The 25,774-nt window shown below is 39.6% G+C and overlaps 1 protein-coding gene across 2 annotated transcripts in view; it reads left to right on the top strand.

The window, feature by feature from the left end:
* SLC9A8 (solute carrier family 9 member A8) overlaps positions 1-23,154 on the top strand; it is a 67,064-nt gene extending 43,910 nt beyond the window's left edge. For both annotated transcript variants that reach the window (XM_006129459.5, XM_075901222.2), the window contains 8 exons: positions 1,039-1,177; positions 4,042-4,147; positions 6,183-6,299; positions 7,609-7,691; positions 11,070-11,181; positions 11,651-11,871; positions 13,730-13,876; positions 15,576-23,154. In XM_006129459.5, coding sequence (XP_006129521.1) covers positions 1,039-1,177; positions 4,042-4,147; positions 6,183-6,299; positions 7,609-7,691; positions 11,070-11,181; positions 11,651-11,871; positions 13,730-13,876; positions 15,576-15,683 — 1,033 coding nt within the window. In that variant the 3' untranslated portion in view covers positions 15,684-23,154. The remainder of the gene's footprint in view (positions 1-1,038; positions 1,178-4,041; positions 4,148-6,182; positions 6,300-7,608; positions 7,692-11,069; positions 11,182-11,650; positions 11,872-13,729; positions 13,877-15,575) is intronic.
* The last annotated feature ends 2,620 nt before the right edge of the window (positions 23,155-25,774 follow it).

Below are 25,774 nucleotides of genomic sequence, written 5' to 3'. Positions count from 1 at the left end.
TACCTCGACCTCCGGGGCGAGAAAGCTCTGTTCGTAAGTGCGGATGCGACATAAGTCGGATCCGCGTAAGTCGGGGACTGCCTGTACATCTGTAATTGCTCCTCTTTGACTCCCTGATCATTGCCTTATGAAATCCTGACTGCAAATCGGTGGGGTTGCACTGGTGGCCGTGCAAATGGAAATAAGAATACTATTGACAGTACATGAGCCAGAAGAGAATCCATTTTGCTCTTTTTTTTTTTTATGTGTTTTGGTTCTGCAGGACTGACTAGAGTAAAAAATTCCCCAATTTTTACTGTTTTCACTGGAGTCAGTAGATGTCACTAAGAATATATAGGGCCAGCAGATCTCCTGAGTAAAAAAGTGCTGTATTTACATAGCCATTTTCAAGGAAGAACGTTACTTTAAGCACTACCTATCATAGATACTTTTCAGTAAGATCATAAGGTCTAAGTATTTTCTTTATGCTCTAACAAAATTGGGTTCTTTTTTTTTCATATTGCCTCATGCTATAGCAGCTTCATATTTCATGGGTTCCAAAGAGCATTCTCCCTTGCATCACTTCTTTTGCTCTTCTCCAGTGACCCTGTAGAGTCTCTCGTCCACATGGGGATGGGGCTTTTAGTTTGTTTATGCTGCCTCAAAAGGATCATGTGATCAGTCTTTTTTTTTTCCTTCTCCAATCTTGAGTTTTTTACAATTAAAAATGTATTTTATTTCCCCTATTTTAAGTATGGAACCTGTTTCACTGTACTAGGCATTATTGTAGCCTATTTATGGCATTGTGAGATGATTTCACAAGAGCAATGTTAGATTTCCAGGTTTTTAGTAGATTAGCTTTCCCTTTGGGATTATACCAATACTTGATTTAATATCTTCTGACATTGCATTTGTTCTATATCAGTAAAAGCTTTTAGGAACAGTAGCGACAGAGAAATGTAGGCTGCTTGATTTTTTTTTTCTAAAGACATTTGGCTTTCTCTGATAAAGGCTTATAAATGCTTCTAATTTTTTTTTCTTTCTTAAAATGATTCCCAGCACAGCAGAAGGTTTGACAAGAGAAAGTATGTCGGATGTAAGTGGATGGCAAACCTTTTTACAGGCATTGGGTTACTTTCTTAAGATGTTCTTTGGCTCTGCGGCACTAGGCACTCTTACCGGCCTTATTTCTGCATTAATATCCTTTTTTGGGGGTAATGTAATGCACATGCATAAATTGGTGAACTCTACTGTTCTAACAGTGATTTTCATCTAGTCATTCTTTAATGTTTCTTAGGGCAATGATTTTTATGAGAGTTCTTTTTGTGGGCATATTATCTCTTGCTCGTTTTGTTTTAATATTAATGCTAATAGGCTTATTTTTTAAAAAATGACAAAAGTTTTATATGCATAGATGAATATAATTAAGGTCTAAATTACTGTATACAATTTTAGACTCTATGCAAATAGAGTTGCTAAATTCACAGTATTAATTGTGTTTTCAATGTCTTTTTCAATGAAAAATGCATTTTCTTTTCCCTGTTAAAAGTATGGAACTTGTTTTTCTGAACTGGGCAATTTTAGTTATTTTAGTAACATATGTCCCAATTTTCACGTGTAAAAATGGTAAATTAATTTTTAAAAAATAAGAGATAAAATCCTTAAGAAATTTTAGGGTCAGACCATATCAAATCTTCCATCCTTACATGTCATATTCAGCTGATTGAATATGGACACAGCTCAGTTTGGGTTTGGATGTTGAATTTTATCTGTGGCCTTTGCACCAGCTTGAATTGGTTGCTAAACAACCTAAGAGCTTCTCCCTTAGGATAAGAAAGGATGTTTGTTTAAACCAGACACCTTTGTTGCTTTTGGAAGCTAGCTTCGGTGTTTAAAATAGAAACCTGTATCTCGGTTTTTGTGCTAGCATTATGCTATAGTTATTCCTTTAACCTGGCCATATTGTCAAGCACTTTGTTTTGTAAACGCGAGGACTAGAGTATTTGCTTAAACATGGGTACATTTGCTATCTTTGTTCATTAGAATTATTCCATGCACTTTTGATTCATTCAAAACCTGTCAGCAAAAGAGAGAAACCGCCATTTTCCTGATGCGGCTATTTTTCATTCACTATCTACTTGAAAGAGACTAAACAGAAAAGCAGTTTAATTGCCCTAATAGTTTATTGCCATTTGAGCTTCAAAATATTAGCCAGAACAAAATAGTTCTATGAAGCAAAAGAAATTTATAATAGTTGCCAGCAAATAGATATGATTTGAAACTTGCCTATTCGTTAACCTAGAGCAGTGGTCCCCAACCTTTTGGAGCTGCCGGGGGGTGGGGCTGCGCATGTGCTGTGTGCCTGGGGCCGGTGCCCCCCATGTGCCGCGCGCCCAGGGGCGGGGCTGCTGCTCCCCATGCACCGCGCACCCAGGCGCGGAGATGCCCATTCGTCACACGCCCGGGGCTGGCGCTGCCCATGTGCTGCATGCCCGGGGGCAGGGCCACCCATGCATCCGGGGCTGGCTCCGCACGTGCGCTGCACGTCCGGGACCAGCACTGCGCATGCACCATGTGCCCAGGGCGGGGCTGGTCCCGAGCACTTGGCAGGTGCATGTAAATGCCCCAGCAGGTGCCATGGCGCCTGCGGGCACGGCGTTGGGGACCACTGACCTAGAGGAATATGAGCTTCCATGTCACAGTTGTCTTAATTTTAACAAGTGTGGATGTGGAATATTTTGAAAGCAGGACAAAAGCGTGATTCTTTGTGCATGAACACTTTGATATAGATGTTATCACTGATCAGTCCTTTCCATTTGGAACTCAAAAGTCTAGCTGCATATACAACTGATGGCATATAGAACTTGTTTGCCCTACTAAATATATAAGGTGAAATCTTGCTTCCCTCCTCTACAGCCAAGTTGCATTTCCACTGCTTGAACTGGAGAGGAGAAAGACTTGGGACCCTATACAAGGTTCCGTGCTTATAGCAGGTAGTAGAGGTCTGCTACAGTGAATCTGAACTGGTAGATTATACTGATTCACAGGTGATATATGTTGAGCCACTGATTTATCTCCTCCTGAGTTGGGAATGCCGTTGCCTTGAGTGCTGCTGCAGCCTTGAGATTGTAACATTAGTTACGGAACAGCTGTGCTGCGCATTCTTCCCAAGAGAAGCTCAGCTCATAGACTGGCCAGCTGGGATGTGGGGGTGTGGTCCAGGTTTGGTTCTAATTTAATTAAACTCTTTGCATTTTCACAGTAAAGAATCATTTTGATTTAATTCATTCCAAAGTTTTTTCCAGTCTTTGATTTTAAGTGGAAAATTACTGTATTCCGGTTGCTTCAAAAGAAATCTTAGGCCTAGGTGAAATCCTGGCTTCGTGGAAGTCAGTGGAAGTTATGTCATTAATTTGAATGGAGCCAGGATTTTATACCTAGTAAATATTTCTAGGACAAATACAGAAGCAATATGAGGTTAGCTCATATTTTCATAAATGTCTAAGCAAGGACAAAAGAGAATTTTATTTCTTTTAAAAGTAGAAATGAGAGAAAACGTGGGCCATTTCAGTTCTGGATCATGGCTTCTATCCCATCCCATATTGATAGAAAGCCATTATTGTTGGAAGACTATTCTGTGACTTTTGCAATAAATTTGGTGGTCTCAGTTCAGTTCTGAGGAAACAGGAATCCACATTATGATTGTAAATGTCTGGTAGTCTGCATGGAGGAGTCAGCAAGTGAATGTGCATAGAAAAGTGGTTCTTCCAGGTCCAGATTTAAACATACTGGCATGCTTTTAAACATATTTTATGTACTTCTGTCAATAAGAGTGGCCTTCAGTATCTAGGACTGTTATTCTGTCAGCTTTCACCAACTTTCATTTCACTTAAAGCCCTCTGTCTAAGAAATGATTAATCTATGCACCAGATGTTTTACAGTCTTAATATTAGCTATTCACTAAATAAATATATGAAATATGGTGTGTGGTGAACTTGTTTGGTATAGATTTGAATTTTTCAATGGATTACTTTTCTTTTTCCTTAATGGTTTGAGATATACGTACTAAAGCACATTGATTTAAGGAAAACACCCTCTTTGGAATTTGGAATGATGATTATATTTGCTTATCTTCCTTATGGACTTGCAGAAGGTATTTCACTCTCAGGTATGAAGCAAAATGAATAATGTGCAAAATTAGTTATCGAATTTTTAAAAGTTAGCAATCTGAAAGTACCAGATTTTCAGCTTCTCTTACTCTGTTCTCTTCCTGCAATGTGTGTGAGACACTCATTGATACTAATATTAATAGTGTGGTTTCAAATGACATGTTATGCATATTTGTATGCACAATTATTCTGTGCATTTAGTCATCATATTTAGGCATACAGATGAGAATGTAAGCTGAAACCTGACCTGGTGGTTTAATATGTTAAAGTACAGGTTGAAATTCTCTAGTCTAGCACTCTTTGGTGTGGCAACATTCATAGTTCAGCATGATTTTAGTTAGCTGGATGTCCACTTATCATGGGTGTGGCCAAGTTTCCCATGGTCCCATAAAGTTTGTTTGCAGCTCCCAGTCCTGCCTCTCGATGTTTCTATGCTGTAATTTAGCTCTAATTTACCTCTAAATGTCTTCTAAGAGTACAATAAGGAGCAGAAGTATTGGTAATGCTGCTAGACAATATTGACCTTCCATGGTTCTGTAAATTCTCTGGTTCAGCACCAGTTACATCTTGAGGGTGCTGGACTAGAGCGGTTATACCTGTATTTGGATGTTACTGTGAAATTTTGCCTTGTGAACAAGCTATATTAAAATACTGGTGGATGACTGGGGAGAGATCACATGAGGATTTCCTGTTCTGTTCCCTCCCTCTGGGGCATTTGGCATCGGCCACTGTTGGCAGACAGGATACTGGGCTAGATGGATCTTTGGTCTGACCCAGACTGGCCGTTCTGATATACATGTTCTGATATACATAAACATTTCAAAATATGGAACCTTTTTATTCTTGGTATGCATTGCATAGTAATGTAAAAATTATAGAAAATACTATAAATTAGTCATTGTATATGACACAGAATGTCTACAAGTATGACTTAATTGCTAGCATTATAAAGTACATTACCTTTTTTTAATTACATAACACATATGACAAACTCCTTAATTTGTTCAAACTACTTCAAAAATGATTTATCAGAAGAGTAGAAACTGCCAATAATCTTGGTCATGCTCTATACCTACAAAGGTCATCCCTGCATTCCAGACAGAGTACTTTTCAGCATGCCCCAGATATGTGTTCTTGTTCTACCATTCCAGTTCATCAGGGCCACTCTTGTTTAGGCATGTAACTGTAGTCAAATCCTGTTAGCTAATCAAACTTCCTTTGTTTTTGACTAAACAGGGCATTGTGTTATAACCCTCTGTGAAGTTTATTATTATTCCCAAATGTCATTTTGTCCTTTTCATAATCTTCACTGCAATTGATTTCCTCTTGTGGGACATGCTGTGTCTTGTGCTTACTCATTCCACAAATTCCTTACAGGCAACAGCATAGTAACTTCACAAGTGGGTAATGTAATATGTTTCCACAGAACTGCAAAAATCACAGTAAGGTAAACCTTTCCAAACATGAAGCAGGGATGAAGGGCTACAGCACGCTACCTCACTTTCTAAGCTCAGGGAGTGGAATATCAACTGATAACTCACCCTGCCACTTGAATTTGGTGTTAGAGCCACTGGATCTTTATCATTCTAACCCCAATATCTCCCCCCTTAGCATTCTGCCACTGCTACCATCCATGCTAACCTGAAATGACTGGCTTAGAGTCCCCTTCTGCATTGTACTGGGAGTGAATAGGCTCACTTGCACAGCAAGTTTGCCCTGCCTCCATCATGGATTTTATGTGTTGTGCCATCTCTCCCTACCAATGGAAAATCCCCCTTATCTCAGATTGATAGTGAGATACAGAGTGTATTTTGTTTTTGATGTTTCCATCTCTGTGTGTGTGATATTGTTGGGCTTAGTAGGAGGGTAGATTGAAAACTGATCCCCTTAACTTCTTCTTCAGCTTTCCAACCTATAAAATGGGATAATGTTACCTCATGACGATGTTGAGAGGATTAAATAGGCAATGTTTGTAAAGTTCCATGTCAGTGCTAAGTATTATTCTTCGGTTTGATAGTTGCACTGTATCCACAGGTATCATGGCAATCCTGTTCTCTGGCATTGTGATGTCTCACTATACACACCATAACCTTTCACCGGTTACACAGCTCCTAATGCAACAGACACTGAGAACCGTTGCTTTCATGTGTGGTAGGTGCTACCTGTGGCTTGAATCATCCATTAGACTAATATTTGTTGTGTATAAAAGGAAGATGCTATTAGGTCAGGAGGGAAAGCTGACTGATATTCTAACCAGTCTTGTCAGTGCTACATGTCTCTACCAACACACTTACCACTATGAAGGCTGCAAGTAGTCTAAAGTCACCTTTACTGACATATTGGGTAAGCTATACAGTAAATCTTCTTCCTCCCACGTTCTCCAGTCCAAGATCTAGCTAAGATTTGCCACAGAATTGAGAACCAAATAGATCATCTTGCCACCTTTTCCCCTCTGGCCTAGTTTGTTGAAGGAGATTGAACATGTCCCTATTTTTAAAATGGATTTGGATATAAAGAAGCTATTTTAAAAGTAATAGTGTTTCAAACATTGGCAAAGATTGATAGATATCTCCATTAAAACCGACCAGAGCAATGCAAGGAGAGGATTCTGCATCACAAATATACCCCTATGTTTAGGGGCACCTGCATGTTAGTATTCCATACCTTGTTCAAGAGGAATAGCACTTAGAGCCCATTTTGCTAGGACTAGATCAGCTGCAAATGCTGTAATTATATATATGCAGAGTATAATTATTTTAAAACACATTGAATGTTCTAAATAGCATCTTGACTTTGTGCTTCAGAAATAAAGTGACATGCTGAATATGCCTTAGTAATTGTTAATGGCACTGTTGGAGACCTTTTTTAAAATAACTTCCAGGTGCAGTTAGAACAGTATATTTGCTTGTACAACAATGCGGTATTTTAATTTATCGTGCAAAGCATTGAAAAGTGCAGTAAAATTTAAATATTTTGTAATAAAATGTTTAACTCAGAATGCTTGAAAGTTAGGAGAGAGATTCATTTTCTATATGGGGCCTAATAGGAAAAAAGTCCACTAGGTTCAATCGGAGTCTTTTCATTAATTTCAGTGGACTTTGAAACAGGTCCAGATTCTTCAAGCAGGCAACCATACCAGTGAAGACATTCTTCAGTAATTTAAGGCAAAAGTCTGCTAGTTTTCATTACGCCAATTAATATTTACTCCTGAAATCAGACTACTCATGGAGTAAAATGCTGCTTAGTAAGAGTAAGAGTGGCAAAATCTGGCCCTTGCATTATGGTCGATATGTCTGTTTTGAATCTGGCCTGAGTCAGAAAGCGGAGAGTGTGCGCGCTTATATGTATAATGTATGTAATAGCCTATTATAGGAATAGAAAATGTTTTAAAAGATACTAGCTGTTATTGACTGGCATAGTTTTATTTACATAACTAAGTTTGGTCTCTCTTTTTTTTCAGAAACCTGTGTTTTTGCATTCCTTGGTCTGTCGATTTTTAGTTTTCCTCATAAGTTTGAAATGTCCTTTGTCATTTGGTGCATAGTAAGTATTTACTTTCTTCTGAAAATTTTCATAACCTTTTACAATATTTGTAAAAAAAAAAATTACTTTTCATGGCCTGTTGGGCTCGAGCTATGTTTTTACAAAACCTCCTATGTTTATTTTGTAAACAGGTATTGTACCATTTGACTGGAGAATTGCTAATATAGTTCCTATTTTTAAGAAAAGGAAAAAAAGTGATCCGGGTAACTACAGGCCTGTTAGTTTGACATCTGTAGTATGCAAGGTCTTGGAAAAAATTTTGAAGGAGAAAGTAGTTAGGGACATTGAGGTTAATGGCTATTGGGACAAATTACAACATGGTTTTATAAAAGGTAGATCGTGCCAAACCAACCTGATCTCCTTCTTTGAGAAAGTAACAGATTTTTTTAGATAAAGGAAATGCAGTGGATCTAATCTACCTCGATTTCAGTAAGGCATTTGATACAGTACCACATGGAGAATTATTGGTTAAATTAGAAAAGATGGGGTTCAATATGAAAATTGAGAGGTAGATAAGGAACTGGTTAAAGGGGAGACTACAGCGAGTCATACTGAAAGGTGAACTGTCAGGCTGGATAGAGGTTACTAGCGGAGTTCCTCAGAGATCAGTTCTGGGACCATTATTATTTAATCTTTTTATTACTGACCTCGGCACTAAAAGTGGGAGTGTGCTAATAAAGTTTGCAGATGACACAAAGTTGGGAGGTATTGCCAATTCAGAAAAGGATCAGGATATCATACAGGAAGATCTGGATGATCTTGTAAATTGGAGTAATAGTAATAGGATGAAATTTAATAGTGAGAAGTGTAAGGTTATGCATTTAGGGATTAATAACAAGAATTTTAGTTATAAGCTGGGGACACATCAGTTGGAAGTAACGGATGAGGAGAAGGACCTCAGAGTCCTGGTTGATCATAGGATGACTATGAGCTGCATTGTGACATGGCTGTGAAAAAGGCTAATAAGGTCTTGGGATGCATTAAGCGAGGTATTTCCAGTAGGGATAAGTAGGTGTTAGTGCCGTTATACAAGGCATTGGTGAGACCTCATTTGGAATACTGTGTGCAGTTCTGGTCTCCCATGTTTAAAAAGGATGAATTCAAACTGGAACAGGTACAAAGAAGGGCCACTAGGATGATCCGAGGAATGGAAAACCTGTCTTATGAAAGGAGACTCAAGGAACTTGCCTTGTTTACCTTAACCAAAAGAAGGCTGAGGGGAGATATGATTGCTCTCTTTAAATATATTAGAGGGATAAATACCAGGGAGGGAGAATAATTATTTAAGCTTAATACCAATGCGGACACAAGAGCAAATGGATATAAGCTGGCTATTAGGAAGTTTACACTTGAAATTAGGTGAAGGTTTCTAACCATTAGAGGAGTGAAGTTCTGGAACAGCCTTCCAAGGGAAGTAGTGGGGGCAAAAGATCTATCTGGCTTCAAGATAAAGCTAGATGGGTTTATGAAGGGGATGGTTTGATGAGGTAACTTGATCTTGGCAATTAATTGACCTTTCACTATCAGTGGTAAATAGGCCAATGGTGGGAAGATAGGAGTTGCTATAGAGAACTTTATTCTGGATGTCTGGCTGGTGAATCTTGCCCACATGCTCAGGGTTCAGATGATCGCCATGTTTGGGGTTGGGAAGGAATTTTTCTCCAGGGTAGATTGGCAGAGGCCCTGGAGGTTTTTCGTTTTCCTCTTTAGCATGGGGCACAGAGCACTAGCGGGAGGATTCTTTGCATCTTGGGATCTTTGAACCATCGTTTCAAGGACTTCAATATCTGAGATATAGGTGAGAGGATTATTCTAGCAGTGGGTGGGTGAGATTCTATGGCCTGCATTGTGCAGGGGGTCAGACTAGATGATCAAAATGGTCCCTTCTCACCTTAAAGTCTATGAGTCTATTAGTCTATTTTCTCATAAAATACGCTTAAGTTCTTTATATGTTGTACATGATTAATCCCAAATCCCCAGCAGTGAAATGAAATTAACTATTTCTTCTGAGTATCTACACAACTTTGGTAGAAATAGCTACAAGCATATTTTAAGGAACTCTATTGTACTGTCTCCTTTGCAGCATGGGTATATGAGATTATTTGAAAAGGCCCGAAGAATCCCTATTTGAGTCTGACTTTCAATCAGATGAATTAAAATAGCACCTTTTGGGAAGTCCCAGAGAATGTAAAGATTATGAGGGAAGCACTTCTCCACATAACATTTTTGGTTCTGGATTTTTTACAGATTTTAATTACAAAGAAAAAGAAAGGTGTGGTATAAATGATACCTTAAATTATGCCTCACATGAGGATAATGTGCCTGTTACCATTGCCATAATACCAGTTTATAAAGGCAAAAAAATGTTTCCCTTTCACAAATGGAAACGAACAAAATATTAATCCCTGGTGGGGCTGGCGTGGAGGGCAGCATCTGATGCTGCCATGTTTGAGTCTATACTTCAGAAGCACCCTTGTTCTGCCATGAGAGGTGTTAGTCTGAGCTGTGGGAGGTGAAAGACTGCTCTCCGTGCATTATATTTAACTACCTCTCCTCCCAAGCAGAGTGGCATTTCATTCTCATTGGTGATGGCCTTCACAGCCCAAAGGCAATAATTATGGCTGGTTGCCATATGGCAAAAGGGCACAGCCCTAGAAACTCCCATATGTTCTAGTTCCAGGATATTTATCTTGTCAAAGCAGCGTTCTTTCATAAGCAACCAATTTCAGAAACTCCACCTGATTCTGCTGAATTTTTCTTTATATTTGTTGACATTGACTTCATGGAAGGAAATGATCCTCAGTTCTCAGCATGCTACTTGTATGTATTAGGTATGTTCTTTTACAGTGATACCTGAGGAAGTGCTGAGGGACTGAATTAAAACCAGCTGTTTGGCTTTCTGCACTTTTCTCTAAGGTACCGGCCTATGGGGAAGCAACAGAAATTTCAGCTTCCCTTTCAGCTGCTCTGCAAATAATTAAAGGAGCTGGACTGTTTTTGGGAAGCTATCAAAGGTGTTCAACCTGCACTCAAATGAACCCCTGGGTTTTGTTTCTTTTTTAATGTCCTCTCGGCTTTCAGTTCACTTGTCACTTGTAAAACAGTATCTGGTAATATTTTCAATTATTTCCGTAGTCTTTGTGTAACAAGTTGTAGTTCCAGTGATTCACTGTTTACAAATGTAAGCTTTAAATTGACCTATGCTGAGCAATTAAAGTTTGATTACCAGTATAGCTAGTTATGAGGCATGTATGGTGAGAATACTATATTCCCCCTACTATTCACAAATCAGTAACAATTTATACTGCTCTGTAGGGGTTTGATATAATGCATTAAATGTCCTCTAATTCTAGTGATCTAACTTGTTGCTTTTAACAGGTGCTTGTTCTGTTTGGCAGAGCAGTGAATATTTTTCCACTTTCTTACCTGCTCAATTTCTTTCGTGATCATAAAATCACCCCCAAAATGATGTTCATCATGTGGTTTAGTGGTAAGTCTAAGCTTGGAGTTTACAGAGTAGTGTATCATAGTAGGTGCTCTGCATGGTACTATGCCTCTGTCTATGGAGCAAACCCTAAGTGGGCATTTGTGGCTTCTTCAAATCCACATGCAGCAGCAATGTTATATTTTCCATACGCAGGTGAGTCTCAGAGTAAAGAGCCCATCCTGGGAAAGTGTACAAAGACTGCCTTTAAAATAACCTGATTTTAGTAACCTAATAGCTTGAGAGACTTGCATTCAAAGGCTATAGAGATCTGATTCATTTAGAAATTCAGATAGACAATCAAATAAAAGGTTGATGGGCGCAGCATAAGAACTAGATAATCTTAAAACATAAATAGGCTTAAAAGAAGAGGCTTCCAATAAGTTGGACACCATGTTGATTTATAAGGGTGTGGAGGGCAAATCTTGCTGTTGATGTAGTCACTTATTCTTAGTTTATAATCCTCTCTGATCAGGTTTACGTGGGGCAATTCCATATGCCCTGAGCCTCCATTTGGGCTTGGAGCCAATAGAAAAGCGGCAGCTCATTGGGACCACAACTATCATTATTGTGTTGTTCACAATTTTGTTGTTGGGTGGAGGAACCATGCCCCTTATCAGACTGATTGATATTGAGGATTCTAAAGCACGAAGAAGGAACAAGAAGGATATTAACCTCAGCAAGACTGAAAAAATGGTTTGTTCCTTTTATTCTGATTTTTTTTTTTTAAATGAATGATCATTGATATTTTTCTTTAATTTTATAAGAAGATCAATTCATAGTAACTGTACATTGGTACTTTCCGTTGGAAAATGAGATGAAAGCAATGAAAGGTTTTTTTAAAATTCAGAGGTAAGACAGCACAGAGCAGCATGCAGTTCAGACAGAGGCGTTATCTACACTAAGCAATTTTTAGTGTCACAGCTGTGTCACTACAGCCTGTCACTACACTGCCATTCAGTGTAGCTGCTGTTTGTTGGCTCTTTTGCCAACAAAAAATTTCCAGTCTCAATGAGCTTTGTCAGAAGGAGAGTGCTCCTGCCAACAAAGTGCTATTCACTCTGGCACTTGTTGTCAGCAAAACTTTTGTCTTTCAGGGAGTGTGTGTCATTTTGACGTCTGTGAAAGACAAAAGTTGTGTCATTCAGTTGCCAGCATAGACATAGCCAGAGACATCCCATGGAGAGGATTTATTTAGGAGATACTCTTTATCAGTGGTTTTCAACCTGTGGTCAAGCTAGTCCAAAACTGACTGCAAAAAGTTAGAAAGGATTCTCACAAAATTGGAGATTGGACAACAAAACGTATGCAGTATAGTTCTAGTTGTATAAGTTGCAGAATATATTCTATTGGTGAGAGAGACAAGCTTTTGAGACACACAGAGTTCTTCATGTCACTATTACAGTGACCACAGTGCCATTATTAAATTTGAGAAAAAGCTATAGGTGGCTTGAAAGTTCATCTCTTTCCAACCAAAGCTGGTCCAATAAAACATTATCGCACCCAGCTTCTTTGAACAATTAGCAGATGAAATTCCATGTTATTAAGTGAAAAGCAATCCATATAAGAAACTGTGCACACCATATGATGGTGTCAACAGTTGTTACTACTCAAGATAGAGATCTTGGAGTCTTTGTGAAGGAGTCTCTGAAAACATCTGCTCAATGTGTAGTTGCAGTCAGAAAAACTAAGAGGAATGTTAGAAACCATTAAGAAAGGGAGAGAGAAGACAGAAAATTTCATAAAGCAACTATACAAATCAATGGTATGCTCACATCTTGAATAGTGTGTAGTTCAGATTACTCAGTCTCAAAAAAGATATATAAGAATTGGAAAAAATACAGGGAAGGGACAAAAATGCTTGGGGTATGGAACAACTTCCATATCGGTAGTCAAGATTTTTTTTTTTTTTTAAACCAAGGAAAAACTTCTTTACACAGTACACACTCAGTGTGAGGAACTTGTTGCCAGGGGATGTGGTGAAGACCAAAAGTTTAATTGGGTTAAACATAATTAAATAAGATCATGGAATCCATCTGCCAAAATGCCAAGGGATGCAAGCCCATGCTCTGGGTGTCCCTAAAACTATGGCTGCCTGAAGTTGGGCCTGGACAACAGGGGATGGAATCACTCAATGATTGCCCTGTTCTGGTCATTCCCACTGAAGCACCTAATACTAACCACTAGATAGTCTATTGGTCTGATACAGTGTGACCATTCTAAGGAAAATACATTAAAGTATTAAAGCCTTGTCATTTACAAATATTGTAAAAACATTACTATACCAACTATTCAAAATGTAGAGATCTAAAGTAATGACTGTAGCCCAGTCTAATTACAAATAGATCAGCACAAAATAAGGTAACTTCGATGGAAACACAGACAAGATTTAGGATGGAGTAAGTCATATACAAATGGGTAATAGCTAGTACATTGTGAATCACGTGTCACTAAGAGGCAGATGAAAGTTGTTTAAAAGAACAAATTTAAAAACAAAGCAAAAGATTAAATGGTCAGATTTACAAAGTTATTACAATATGTCTGATCATTTCAGGGAAATACCATTGAATCTGAACATTTATCAGAACTCACAGAGGAAGAGTACGAAGCTCACTACATAAAGCGCCAGGATCTCAAAGGCTTTATGTGGCTTGATGCCAAGTATTTGAATCCATTCTTCACAAGGCGGCTCACGCAGGAGGTGGGTTCTGTTTGTTTTGTTGAAAAAGAAATATTGTAGAAAGTGTTAGGGTAGCATTTTGTGGAATTCCATTCAAAGGCATGCAAGGATCTGTGGTGCAGATTTGTAACTTTTGAGCTGGGCACAGTGAGTTTACCAGGCTTACTTGTTTATAGAGAGTTTCCATACTCTAGGACTGCCGTAAAATGCTAATTTGATTTAAGTTAATACTTTTCATGGCTTCCAAACTTTGTAATAAACTTACAGAAATGTGAGCTTTAATTAAATTCTTCATTAATTTTACAGACCAAGATACCTGTATCAATAATTTAATTACTAAACCTAGGCTCAGGAGATAGTGCTTAAAAATCAAAGCACCAGACTTAGCAAAGCTAAAATATTAGTGCAAAACATTGCCCACACATATGGCCCAAGCCGTGGCAGGACTGGTTATATACAGAGCCCCATGTATACTGCAGCTATGGAATTTGCTGTAAAATTCTCCCTTTGTCACACAGTTGTGCACTGGAATTGCAGTTTTAACTTAAATTTTATACACCACCTTGTAAAGAGAATTTAGAAACTGTGACTCAAGTAACCTGGTAACTCTGCTTCAGGCTCTTCAGAAGAGTCAACTGCTCTTCTCGCTGAAAGCCCTGTAGACTCTTGGATTCTGTAGCCACAGATTTGGCATTTTCCCCAACATGCTGTGGAATTCAGCCTTTGTTGTTGTTGTTGCAGAATTCACCATTTTGCTGCACCTGGCATGGTTTGTTTGGTCTCTGGGTCCTGGGAAAACCTGTTTCCAAGCTACTCTTGCTCTGTACCTTTCCCTGCCAGAGAAAATAAGATTCCAGTGAAGATAGCATGGGGGTTGAGAAACCAGAGTTAGAGTCCACCTTTCACCACTGTGTGTGTTCCACTGCGAGCATAACTGTGTCTATGGTTAGACATGGAAATGATGGGAATGAATGCTATATAACAGTGGTGGGCAACCTGCAGCTACAGGCTGCATGCGGCCCATCAGGATTCTAGGCATACCCCACAAGACATTTTGTTGATCATTACCCATGCTCAGAATCCTACTAGTATTGCTAAAGTGACACACACATAAAGCAAGGGTACAAGGAAGTTCTTCTTCACACAGCGCATAGTCCATCTGTGGAACTCCTTGCCTGAGGAAGTTGTGAAGGCTAGGACTATAACAGGGTTTAAAAGAGAGAGCCATTAATGGACCTTACCTCCATGAATCTATTAGCCGGTATGGGTAAGGAATGGTGTCCCCAGCCTCTGTTTGTCAGAGGGTGGAGATGGAAGGCATCTGTTGGATTCACTCCCTCTGGGGCACCTGGCATTGGCCACTGTTGGCAGACAGGATACTGGGCTGGATGGACCTTGGGTCTGACCCAGTATGGCCGTTCCTATGTTCATGGAGTGAAGGGTAAGCTGATTATACACAATACTGACTGCGAGAGCTGTGTGCTACCTCTGAACTGTAGCAGCACTTTGATTGGATGCAGTCAGCACACTGCAAATTCTAGGTATGCAAGCACAGTTGGCAAAACTACCCTATCCTGGGAGACTATCTTACTTACGACAGTCTTGCAGTCTGCACTGTAGCCTAGGTTGCCCATCGCTAATATATAATGAATATATATAGTTGTCACTCACTTTCACAGTGCTGAATCTAAACTGCAATTTTGATTTCCTTTTGCCTTAGGACCTACATCATGGACGCCTACAGATGAAAAGCCTCACCAACAAATGGTATGAAGAGGTGCGACAAGGACCCTCAGGATCTGAAGATGATGAACAAGAGCTGCTATAGCAAGTTAGAGGAGAAGAACTATAATGAGTTTATCATTAGAGGCCCCCAAAACTAGTTTTAAGTAACAAAAGATTCTGACTATACAAAAGTCCAGGGTATTAAAAATGAAGACTTTCCATTTCAAGTCCAGTCATGTGCTGTTGTATTAGGTTTCACAGAACCAGATACACTATATTTCCTAAGGCCAGTCACTGCTGGACAGCCTTTAGAGTAATACTAAAGCAGTAGGTGGGTTGAGGATAAAAGTCTACCTTTTAATTCTGGATATCATAGCATTTGTAAGTTTCACTCAGTCCTTTCAAAACTAAAAACACCTGCATTGAAATAACGTTAAAGAAAAGAGTCTTCTATTCTGATGTAAGCTGTAAATGCATGTTACAGTACAGGTTCCATAATATGGCTCCACAAGACAGAATGAGTTGCACTTTATTGTATACTTTAATACTCATTCACATCTTGGGGAGTCCTGGTGATTTATACTGTGAATTTGTGCCAATAATAGTAGAATCTGTCTGAAAGAAAACTGTAATGTGCATATTATAGATCTAGAATGCATGGAGAGCTGCCAGACAAGAAGCAGGTGTTGTACATGGACAGAAGCGCCAGAACCTTTTAAATATTCAGTGTGTCTGCCATTTAAAATTGTGTTTTAATGTTGGAGTAGCTTAATCCACATTGTCAATTGCCTAAAGTGTTCTTTCAAAAGAGAAAGCATAGAACTGGTTTTGAAATCTGTAGACTTTTTTTTCTTATTTCCTCTCAAACTTTCACATCATCCAAAACTAAAAGCACCTGCATAAAATAACATTAAAGAAGAATGTTACTTAAAAATGGTTACATTTTTTAAATAAAATTATAATAAAAAGATCACTCCTAGTTGGCGCTATAGACTTTGAATCTTGGAAAGCAAACATTTTTGCTTTGCTAAATTCCTAAAAATGTCCCTAACACACCTGACAGTTCCTTGGAAATGTTGGGATGTCTTTAAATTCTGGAGGAACCAGTAATGGGCTCTTCCAAATAGTTTTGGGGTTTTTAAAAACACAGCAAGTCCCCAAAAATAAGCCTTATTCAGTGGTGGAACGCTTTAATGTTATGGATTGCTGCAGCATCTGGATTTGGGAAGTGCCAGACACATAAGATGTCCTGCTACTTTAATTCCTTTATGGACATAGTAGGATGTAAAAATGATCTGCACTGTTTCTCACTATGCCATGGACCATTTATTTAGAACTGCACACACACAAGTGTGTGTGTGTTTTCATGGTGCACACTTAGGCTATGTCTATGCTAGGAAACTATTTCAAAATTACTAAATTCCCGATTTACTAAAATAAAATTACTAAAATATCCAATTTAACAAATTCGAACTAGTGTGACCTCACTATGGGAAAGCATCAAAATTAGTCCAAGTCAGGCTTCATTAATGTGGATGTGCTACCTCTGGACTTAGAGCCCCAGAAAGCACTCTGGGGAGCTGTGGGAGGCCTCCCAGAGGCCAATTATTTCAAATTAGCGGCACTGGAGCATCCTGAAGGGTATGCATGGAGAGGCATACTGTGGCTCACCACCCTAGCAACAGCCTGGAGGAGGCCAAGGGGAGGGGGGTGAGCTCGGCATGTGGAGTGGAGAGGTGCATGCATGTGACAAACAAAGCCATATATGGAAAGGTTGAATATGATTGGTTTAGAAGTTTGTGTTATGTAACCTGTAACCATGTGCTATGAAACAGCACATGGGGAGGGGCTCCTTGCTCGAGGGGCTCTGGCTGATTTTAGTACCAGGGGCTCTCCCTTTGTGCACATTGAATAAAGTATTAAATTAAATCAAATTGAATCAAATCGAATTAAAGACCCTTGATTCTGCCCAGCACCTGAGTTTCTGGGAACCGCAAAATCCCAACAATCCACACTACCGTTATTTTGAAATTACTCTTTTGGAATTAGCATTACTCCTGATGAAAAGCAGGAGTACAGAGTTCGAATTCCATAGCCCATTATTCCGAAATAACGGGCTTGATAGTGTAGACTACCGCTTATAAATTCAGCCTTAGGGGAGGAGTTATTTTGAAATAAGGTCCTAATGTAGACCAGGCTTACTGGCTTTCAGCTGCAGCAATAACATTTTTATTGCCTAGTTGGTCATTTGCACATTTTTAAACTTTAATTTAGTGTGTTTTCTTTCTGGACAAATAAAGGACACTTCAGGTATATATTCAAAAAGCATAAATGCTCAAAATCCTAAATATGGATTGACTTATGAGTTTTTTAGTGTGTGTGTTTGGAAGCTACTCCTGGTGTTTAAGAGAAAAAAGTTCAGCAGTTTCTGGCTAATTTCTCTGAGTATTCTGTACTTGTATTTACTTAATGGCTCCATATGCCTCTGACAGTGGCTAGAAAGTAAAGGGAAATAGGGAAGTGGATTAGAGTTTTGTTCCCTTTTCTGTTTATCTGCTTTACAACAAGTACAGTGGTAGCATTCAATGCTGGAAGCTTTACAACATATGTAAACTAGACATACTAAAATCTGGCATTGCTATCTGATTAATTTACTTTTGAAGCAAAGCTTTAGTAAACATGTAGGTCTCCTCAAACAATGTCCCATACAGAAGCGGAACTGAGTGTCTTCCTCTCTGGTGACAGCACAATGTGTGATTTGCATGCTGCTGTGGTTAAAGGTTGATTTTATATTCCCTCTCCCCCACACACACTTTAATTTGATTCAATTCTGCATTTTCACTTGCAAGCTAATTAATCTCACTTGGGAAAAGTACTTTTTTGGGGGGGTAACAAATCAAGGAACTTCTCTCTGCTAAAGAGCCATGAAATGCACTTTATCTTTTACCCTTGTACATGAACAGAATTTGGCTTAGTACTTTATAGAACTGAAACATGCTATGCAATGTGAGCATGAAGGGAAATGAACTTTGTTTCCAGTATGGAGTACTGAAGATCAACATCTTGCTTGCTATTTAGAAGGAGAACAGATCTGTAAAGAATCAAACCAGGCTGAAGGAGAGTCTAACATTAAATATTTGTTACTAGTCCAGATTGATGTGAAAATCCTAGAAGCAGTACCATAAAGTAAGGGTGTGTGTGTGAGTGAGAAAGTAAATGCCGCTTTATAAAATTGCTATTTCCTCAGGTGCCCATTCAGTGTTCATTGCTATTTTTTTATGAATGTTCCACAAAGAATATTTTAAGCTGTCGGTGCTAGGAACTTGTTGAGATTTCTGACTAGATGAGGATCACTTTGCCAGATGCAGATGCTCTTTGTTCAGAGGAAAATAATAGAATTGTTTTTAAAAGGACAGATAAGGTGCAATGTATCTTTCCCCCTTCAAACAATGTACTGCATATTAGCAATTTCTGTTGTTTTGATGCATTATATAATTGAGGTTAATTGTCTGTTTTTGAGATATTTTTGTATCATTGAGGGTCTACATGGTGGGACAAGTCAATTTCAGCTATGCAATTTGCTATAGAGTTTAGTTCTACTTACTGTGGGGTCCACGCTGCACCAGAAGAAACTTTCTTGTTGACTCTCCTTACTCATCTTGTTCTGGTTAAGTACTGAAGTCGACCGAAGAGGTTTAGCAGGTTTTCACTGGACCCACTAAATTGCTCCCTCGTGGATCGATCACTTTAACTTTGATCCACCCCATAGTGGAGACAAATTCTGAGATGTCAATTATTTCAGCTTTCTGGTAGTAAATTGGTGCTGCTGTTGTGATATACCCGTTCCTAAGAATTGTGTGATTACAACCCAATAGAACCAATCCTGGGCTATATCCGAATAGTGCACAGTGCATCTCCAGAAGGGACTGGAGAGCTGCAAAGATGGTTTTAAGTCTCTCTGATACTTTTGTGCGATACACATAACTCAGTGCACCTTGAAGACTTCTTTAAGATACTCTGACTTCCAAGAGTCTTAAGGGACTGGTATGGCAGCCAGGGACTGCAAAGGTGCAGGGAAGTCTTCACTGTACTTCTTGTTCCCTAGCCATTTTGCGGTTTGGCTGCGGAAAGAACGGGTGGTTTATGATCTGTTTCCTCTTGCACTGCTGGAGTGTCTCCTTACATTGGGCTGATTGCCCGGTTGTTGTTAGGTTGGGCTTAGAGCCACTTTGTAATGGTGACAGGTTTCAGAGAGATAGCCGTGTTAGTCTGTTTCAGCAAAAACGACGAGTTCAGTGGCACTTTGAAGTCTTTAAAGTGCCACCAGACTCCTTGTTTTTGTAATGGTGATGAAACATAAAAATGGGCAAAGATCAGAGCCACTGTTCTCATTATTTCATTGAAAGAGGCAGCAATCTCTAAAATGAATGAAGGTTCTATGTTAATATATCAGTCTTCTGTGGAAGTTGGATTTCTTCATGAAAAATTTATTATTTCCTGCCCCCTGCTGGTAATTTATAAAAATACAGTTAATTTAAGTCTCTCCAAGTGATCCGCAGATCCACTCTGAGAAACCTGCTAACTGGCCATTCCAGTTTGTTTATTTACCAGCTCCGCAGCCACAGAGTCTTGTCTGCAAACGGTGAACCACAGCCAATGGGAGCTGCAAGGCTCCATAGCTGCAGAGCCAGTAAATAAACAAACCAGAGTGACCAATTAGCAGGTTTCTCAGAGTGGATCCGCGGACCATTTTGAGAAACACTAGATTAAGTTATAAAGCATTAATGAAACTCCTAATTTCAAGGGTATATTTACTTTTTTTAATTAAAAAACGGTGTGAAAATTGTAAAAAAATGAAATCTTAGTTAATGCATTTATCAAAGACTTGAAAAGAGGAAAGGATGGTATTGTGATTAAGCCACATCATTGGAAGTCAGGATTCATGGGTTCTAGTTTAGCTCTGCTACAGATTCACAGTGGGACTTTCAAGCAAGCCAGTATATGTGCATCAGCTTCATTAGCTTATTCTGGCTTTTCTTCTTTTGTGCCTTTAGGATTTTAATAGTTTCAGCCATGACCTACCACTGCCCAGCTCTTTGTACATTTGCAGTCCTATAGAACTGAGGTGCAACTTCTGGTAATATTTAAGAGCTTCAGAGTCATTGAAGCATGTGTAAACCGTTGTAAGTAATTCTGAATATCATGCTAATCTTGCTTCTTCGGTAACTAGGTTTTCCCTGCCTTTTCTTGTATTCAGGGAAAGAACCTCCCAACTCTGACACTTTATGATGCTGAGTGATTTTGTAAATTAATTTATAAGTGTGTTGGCTGTTTTGTGGCACTAATTGCTCCACTGTGTGTAGCTCAAAAGATTAATGGATTTATCTTCACAACACTTCTGTGAGAAAGGCCTATATGTTATTACTCTCTCTTCACAGAGGGCAACTGGAATACAGAGATCAGTGACTTTCACAAGGTGCCACCTGGTGGCTGTGGCAGAGTTGTGTATTGAACCCCAGTCCCAGTGTGATACAACTGCAACTCCAGCCTTCTGCTGGGATCTCGACTTTGTTTTTCATTTAAGAAAGGAATGGAAATAATGTTTAAATGGAGATTGTCAAGGTGCAGTGAGAAAGCAAGCATCCTCTTCCCTTTTGAGAGCACTATCAAGGCCTGCCTCAACCTAGTGTTTGCTCGCTTTCTCTAAGCACCCACGTATAAGCTTGTCTAGTCAGTTCTCATGCCACTTGCTGACCTTTCTCCTGACTTTTAGTGTTCAATCCCATTTAGTGTGAGTCCTCCTATCATAAATATGAGCAACAGGTCTTAGAATAATTTAAGGATTATAAACATGTTTGCTAAAAGGGTGGTATGTGAGGGCAGGTTTTTGAACTTTATACTAGCAAGCTCACAGTTCTCAGCTAACAGCTCTTCCTCTTCACATTTGGGTGAGTCTCTCTGAACAGTCTGCATAGATAGAGGATACTGCAGCACCAGCAGAAAAGTTTGAACCAAAAGCTAGGGATGTGCTGCTCTGCCATGTACCACCAGAAATTATGTTCTAGCAACACAAAGACAATGAGGCTGCCTCTGCGGTGAGAAGCCCCCTTTCTACCATATTGTAGACCAGCTGCTAATGGGCTGTTTTGGTTTGTTTACTTAACAGCTCTCTAGCCATAGAGCCTCACGGCTTCCATTGGCCGCGGCTCATTGTTTGCAGTCAAGGGGAGCCATGAGAAGCAATGGCCCAGGCCACACCGCTTCCGGAGGCTCCTCTTCGCTGCAAATGGTGAATCATGGCCAATGGAAGCTGCGAGCCTTTGTGACTGCAGAGCTGTTATGTAAACAAACCTGAGCGGCCCATTAGTAGCTTTCTTAAAGTAGGCCTGCAGCCCACTGTGAAAACTGCTGTAGACACAAAACTTACAACTTGTAATAAAAACTCCAAGCTATTGACAGTAAGTGACACCTCCTACCCACCTCTCCCGTGCAAAATCCCAAGTCAACCTATGGCTAGTTTTTCTTGTCAGTTATAGTGGCATCATTGAATTGAAATTGACCACTATAGAAAAAAGCAGTTTCTAGAGCAAAACAGCTGTCCACTAATGGCACCCTACCATCAGCCCCTAGACATTTTGATCCAGGGAACATTAGCAAGAGACCACCAGAAGGCATCAACTTTTATAATCTCTCTCTCTCTCTCTCAGCAATTCCACAGTTTCTGTCACTATCGTAGCTCAGTGTAGAGTAGACGGGACTTGTCACCATGGTAGGTCAGTGAAATAGACAAGATCAGTTGGGCTTGGAAAAGCAATAGCAACATCTTGAATTATAATTGGAAGGGACTAGGGTGAATGCGCAATATTAAGTAATATCAAGGCAAAAGCTTGTAATTTAATGTAAAATTTCTGGATAGATTTGGTGTGTCAGTTTCCTTGGAGATGAATGGATTGTCATAGTTCTAACTTGAACGAATAACAGTTTCTTTTGTATCACTTGAACGAATAACAGTTTCTTTTGTATCACTGTCATGCATTTTATTTTAAAAGGCATGCTTAACAATTTGGCTTGGTTGTATTTCTGTATCAAATATTTCCCATTGCTCAGGGCTTCCTCTTGAACTGCTAAAGGAAAAGGCTAGCATAAATTGCACTGTTTTAGCCATAGGGTTTCTTTAAAGGTGAGCAAAGTACACTGCTAGTCAGCTTTCTTGGAAGTGAAACTGCCCTTGTTGCTTTGGAAGAAGTTAAACTCTCAGTGATGGGCTTTCAGAGAATAAAATTTTTCACAGACAGATCACTGATGGACAGTGTTGGGTAGTTGGGACAACTGAGGAAACCTGGTCTCTGTAATGCTAGATTGAGCTGAATGAAGTTTACAGTTGGGTTGGAATGCCAAACTGCTTGTTTTATCTACACTCACTAATTAGTGTATGAAAAATGTGCAGTTGTGTTCACCAAGAGATGCTCAAAACTAAAGCATGGGCCTAAATTCTCTTTACCCATTTTGTAATGTATTACCAGTACATCCAAGGTGGCATTACATTTGTGCTGTGTATTATTTGAAATTATTTCTAGAGCCCTCCTGTACATATTCTAGGCATTCCATTGTGATATGTTTCCACACATTTGTGATATTAGGCCACAAATGTATCTACCCTGTTTTATAAAGCTTTCCAGGTGCTACAGGAACAGATAATACTTCTTTTACTATACACTGAAAAACAAACAGAATCCGGGCTGTTGAGAGAAATTTCTCCAGCACTTTTAAACACAGCTTTAAGTAAGTGGTGTTGCAGCCAAACAAAAAAAATGTATATTGATAGTCATTTTCTCTAAATCCTGAATTTCAATTATTTATGTCACAGAGAATACATTTCCTATCTAAGACACAATTTAAAATCCAGCTGTGTTGGTTGTATTCTCAGCAAATTATTCAGGCCTTTTATTCAAATGACATGTATGAAAACACACATTTCCATTTCTGTTCAGGTTGATAGTGGAAAAAATACAGGAACAGTGAGGGAGGCCAATAGGCACTTGTTAATGCTGTGTAGATTTGTTTGTACCAAAGTGATTTTAAATTACATTATTTGCATGCATAATCATGGAAAATGTATGTGCAAATTAAACCCACAATTCTGAGAATATGGGCATAGCTATCTTTTGAAAATTGCCTTATGATTGTAACTCTGATCTCTGTTTCAGTCTTTATCAGATGCCTCCCTTTGAAAAATGGTTCTTACCGCAATTAAATTTTTTTTAGTAAATGTGTGTTGTTTATAATGGGTGTAAAGAATCAAAACAGACATATTTGCCTGAGCTCTGTACATGACAAGGAGTTGTAAACTGAATAGGACATTTATTTATTTTGAAATAAAAGTTATAACCAGAAAACTGCAGTAATCTTTCTTATTCCAATACAAGGTGTGGAATGTGTGTAATTCTGCTTCATAATATTGATGATTTATTTCTCTTTCTATGGTGTTCACTCTTCTAGCATCTAAGCAACAATATAACTGAAGTAGTATGGTGTAGCTGCAGGTCGTGTCATGCTGATCAAAATCAGAGAGAGACCAAATAATCCTGCTCTCTGCCAGTCTGGATTGTTCTGTCAGTATTTTCTGTGTTCATTGTGGGCCCCTACCACATGCTCAACCTACCTCCCATGTGCAGACTTGAAATATGTGGTGCATTGGATTTGGGCTGCTGTGGCATATGTCCCTGCTAGCTCAGACCTGAGCACAAAAGTTGGCACTGGTTGGAGATGAGAGGCGTGGTGTCCCATATATATCTTCTATTATATATTCTACATTTCTTTGTTTCTTGTTTCAGACAATTGTAAAATGTCTTGAAATGTAGACTTGCGGTATTCATTAAGTCCTGGAACGGTACATAAAGTTTAGATTAAGTGGTGTTGGGAGAAGATATAGAAGAACTGGGGTAGTTCAAATTCTTTTGGACGCCTCATCTCACAGTGGTTTGATACTTAATGTGAAACGAGCTGGTGAGGTCAAGACAATTCTTAGTGGGCTGATACAGACCTTTCCTGCAGAAGGCCATGACTGAATTAGAACTGTGATTACCCCTGGGGGTTCTAGATGGTAGAGTATGGTTTTTGTCAAGGTGCAGACTCTAGAGAAAATTATTTAAATAAGTAAATACAAAGATTTTGGGGTCCATTGAAAAGCATCTGGCAGTCCAGATTTGGCCCATGGTCTGCCTGTTGACTGCCCCTGCTCTAGAGCCTAGAGGCCACTGCGTACAGGAACTTGAATTTACTACTCTGTTTCAAAGCTGAATAGGTGGTTCTTCTTGTGCTTGCTCATGTCCATTCCATGTAAGTGTCTGCGTGCTGTGTGCATGCATTGTCAGAAGTTTTCCCCTTAGCATCACCCATTGGGCCAGCAGGGGAGCCCCGTGGAGTGGCACCACTGTATTGACTAATATATACTCCTACCTGTCCTCCACCCCCTCAGCTCCTTCTTTTTACTTATGAATGTCCTCACAGTGGGTCAGTTGTTAGAATGGGCTTTGCTTTTGCTCTGCAAATGCCTCTTAGCATTCTCACCTGTTGTTGTAGAGTTAGTTAGTAGTTTTCTAGTTGATGGCTCTTATCTTCTGTAAATAGTTGCTAAGTGCTAAGTTAAGCAGTAGTTCTTTCCACGTGGGGCTTGCCTCATGTGGTGATGGGTCATGCCCGGGCCCCAAGACTTCAAGTCCTCTGTGAGGTGCCAGAAGCTCATGCCCTGCTCATGCCACAAAGCCTGCCTCAGGTACCTTGGAGAAGCCTACCTGTCCGAGTCTTGTAAAATCTGCTGGAGATTCAGATGGTGTACCGAGAGGTAAAGAGTCCCATCTGAAGGAGGTGACTCTTCGTCCAACACCAGCGTCAGACCCAGCACTGGGACGCTGGCCCTCCAAATTTTCTGCAGATGGGGATTTCCCCACCTGGATTTGTTTGCGACCCACCAGAACAGAAAGTGCCTCAGGTTCTGCTCCTTCACGGCGCTTGGCCGCAGGTCACTGTTGGACGCCTTCCTCACCCCCTGGCCTGAGGATCTGCTTTATGCGTTCCCCCTGTTCCCAATACTACACAGGGTGATTCTGAGGGCCAGGGATTCAGGGCCTCCCTCATTCCTATAGCACTGTGTGGCAGAGACATACTGGTTCGTGTCCATCCTGAGCCTCTCCC

The sequence above is a fragment of the Pelodiscus sinensis genome, chromosome 17 (genome assembly GCF_052426305.1).
Source record: "Pelodiscus sinensis isolate ZL-2025 chromosome 17, ASM5242630v1, whole genome shotgun sequence".
NCBI classification, from domain to species: Eukaryota; Metazoa; Chordata; order Testudines; family Trionychidae; genus Pelodiscus; species Pelodiscus sinensis.
The sequence above is the reverse complement of the archived record's forward strand: the minus strand, read 5'-3'. Positions and strand labels throughout refer to the sequence as shown.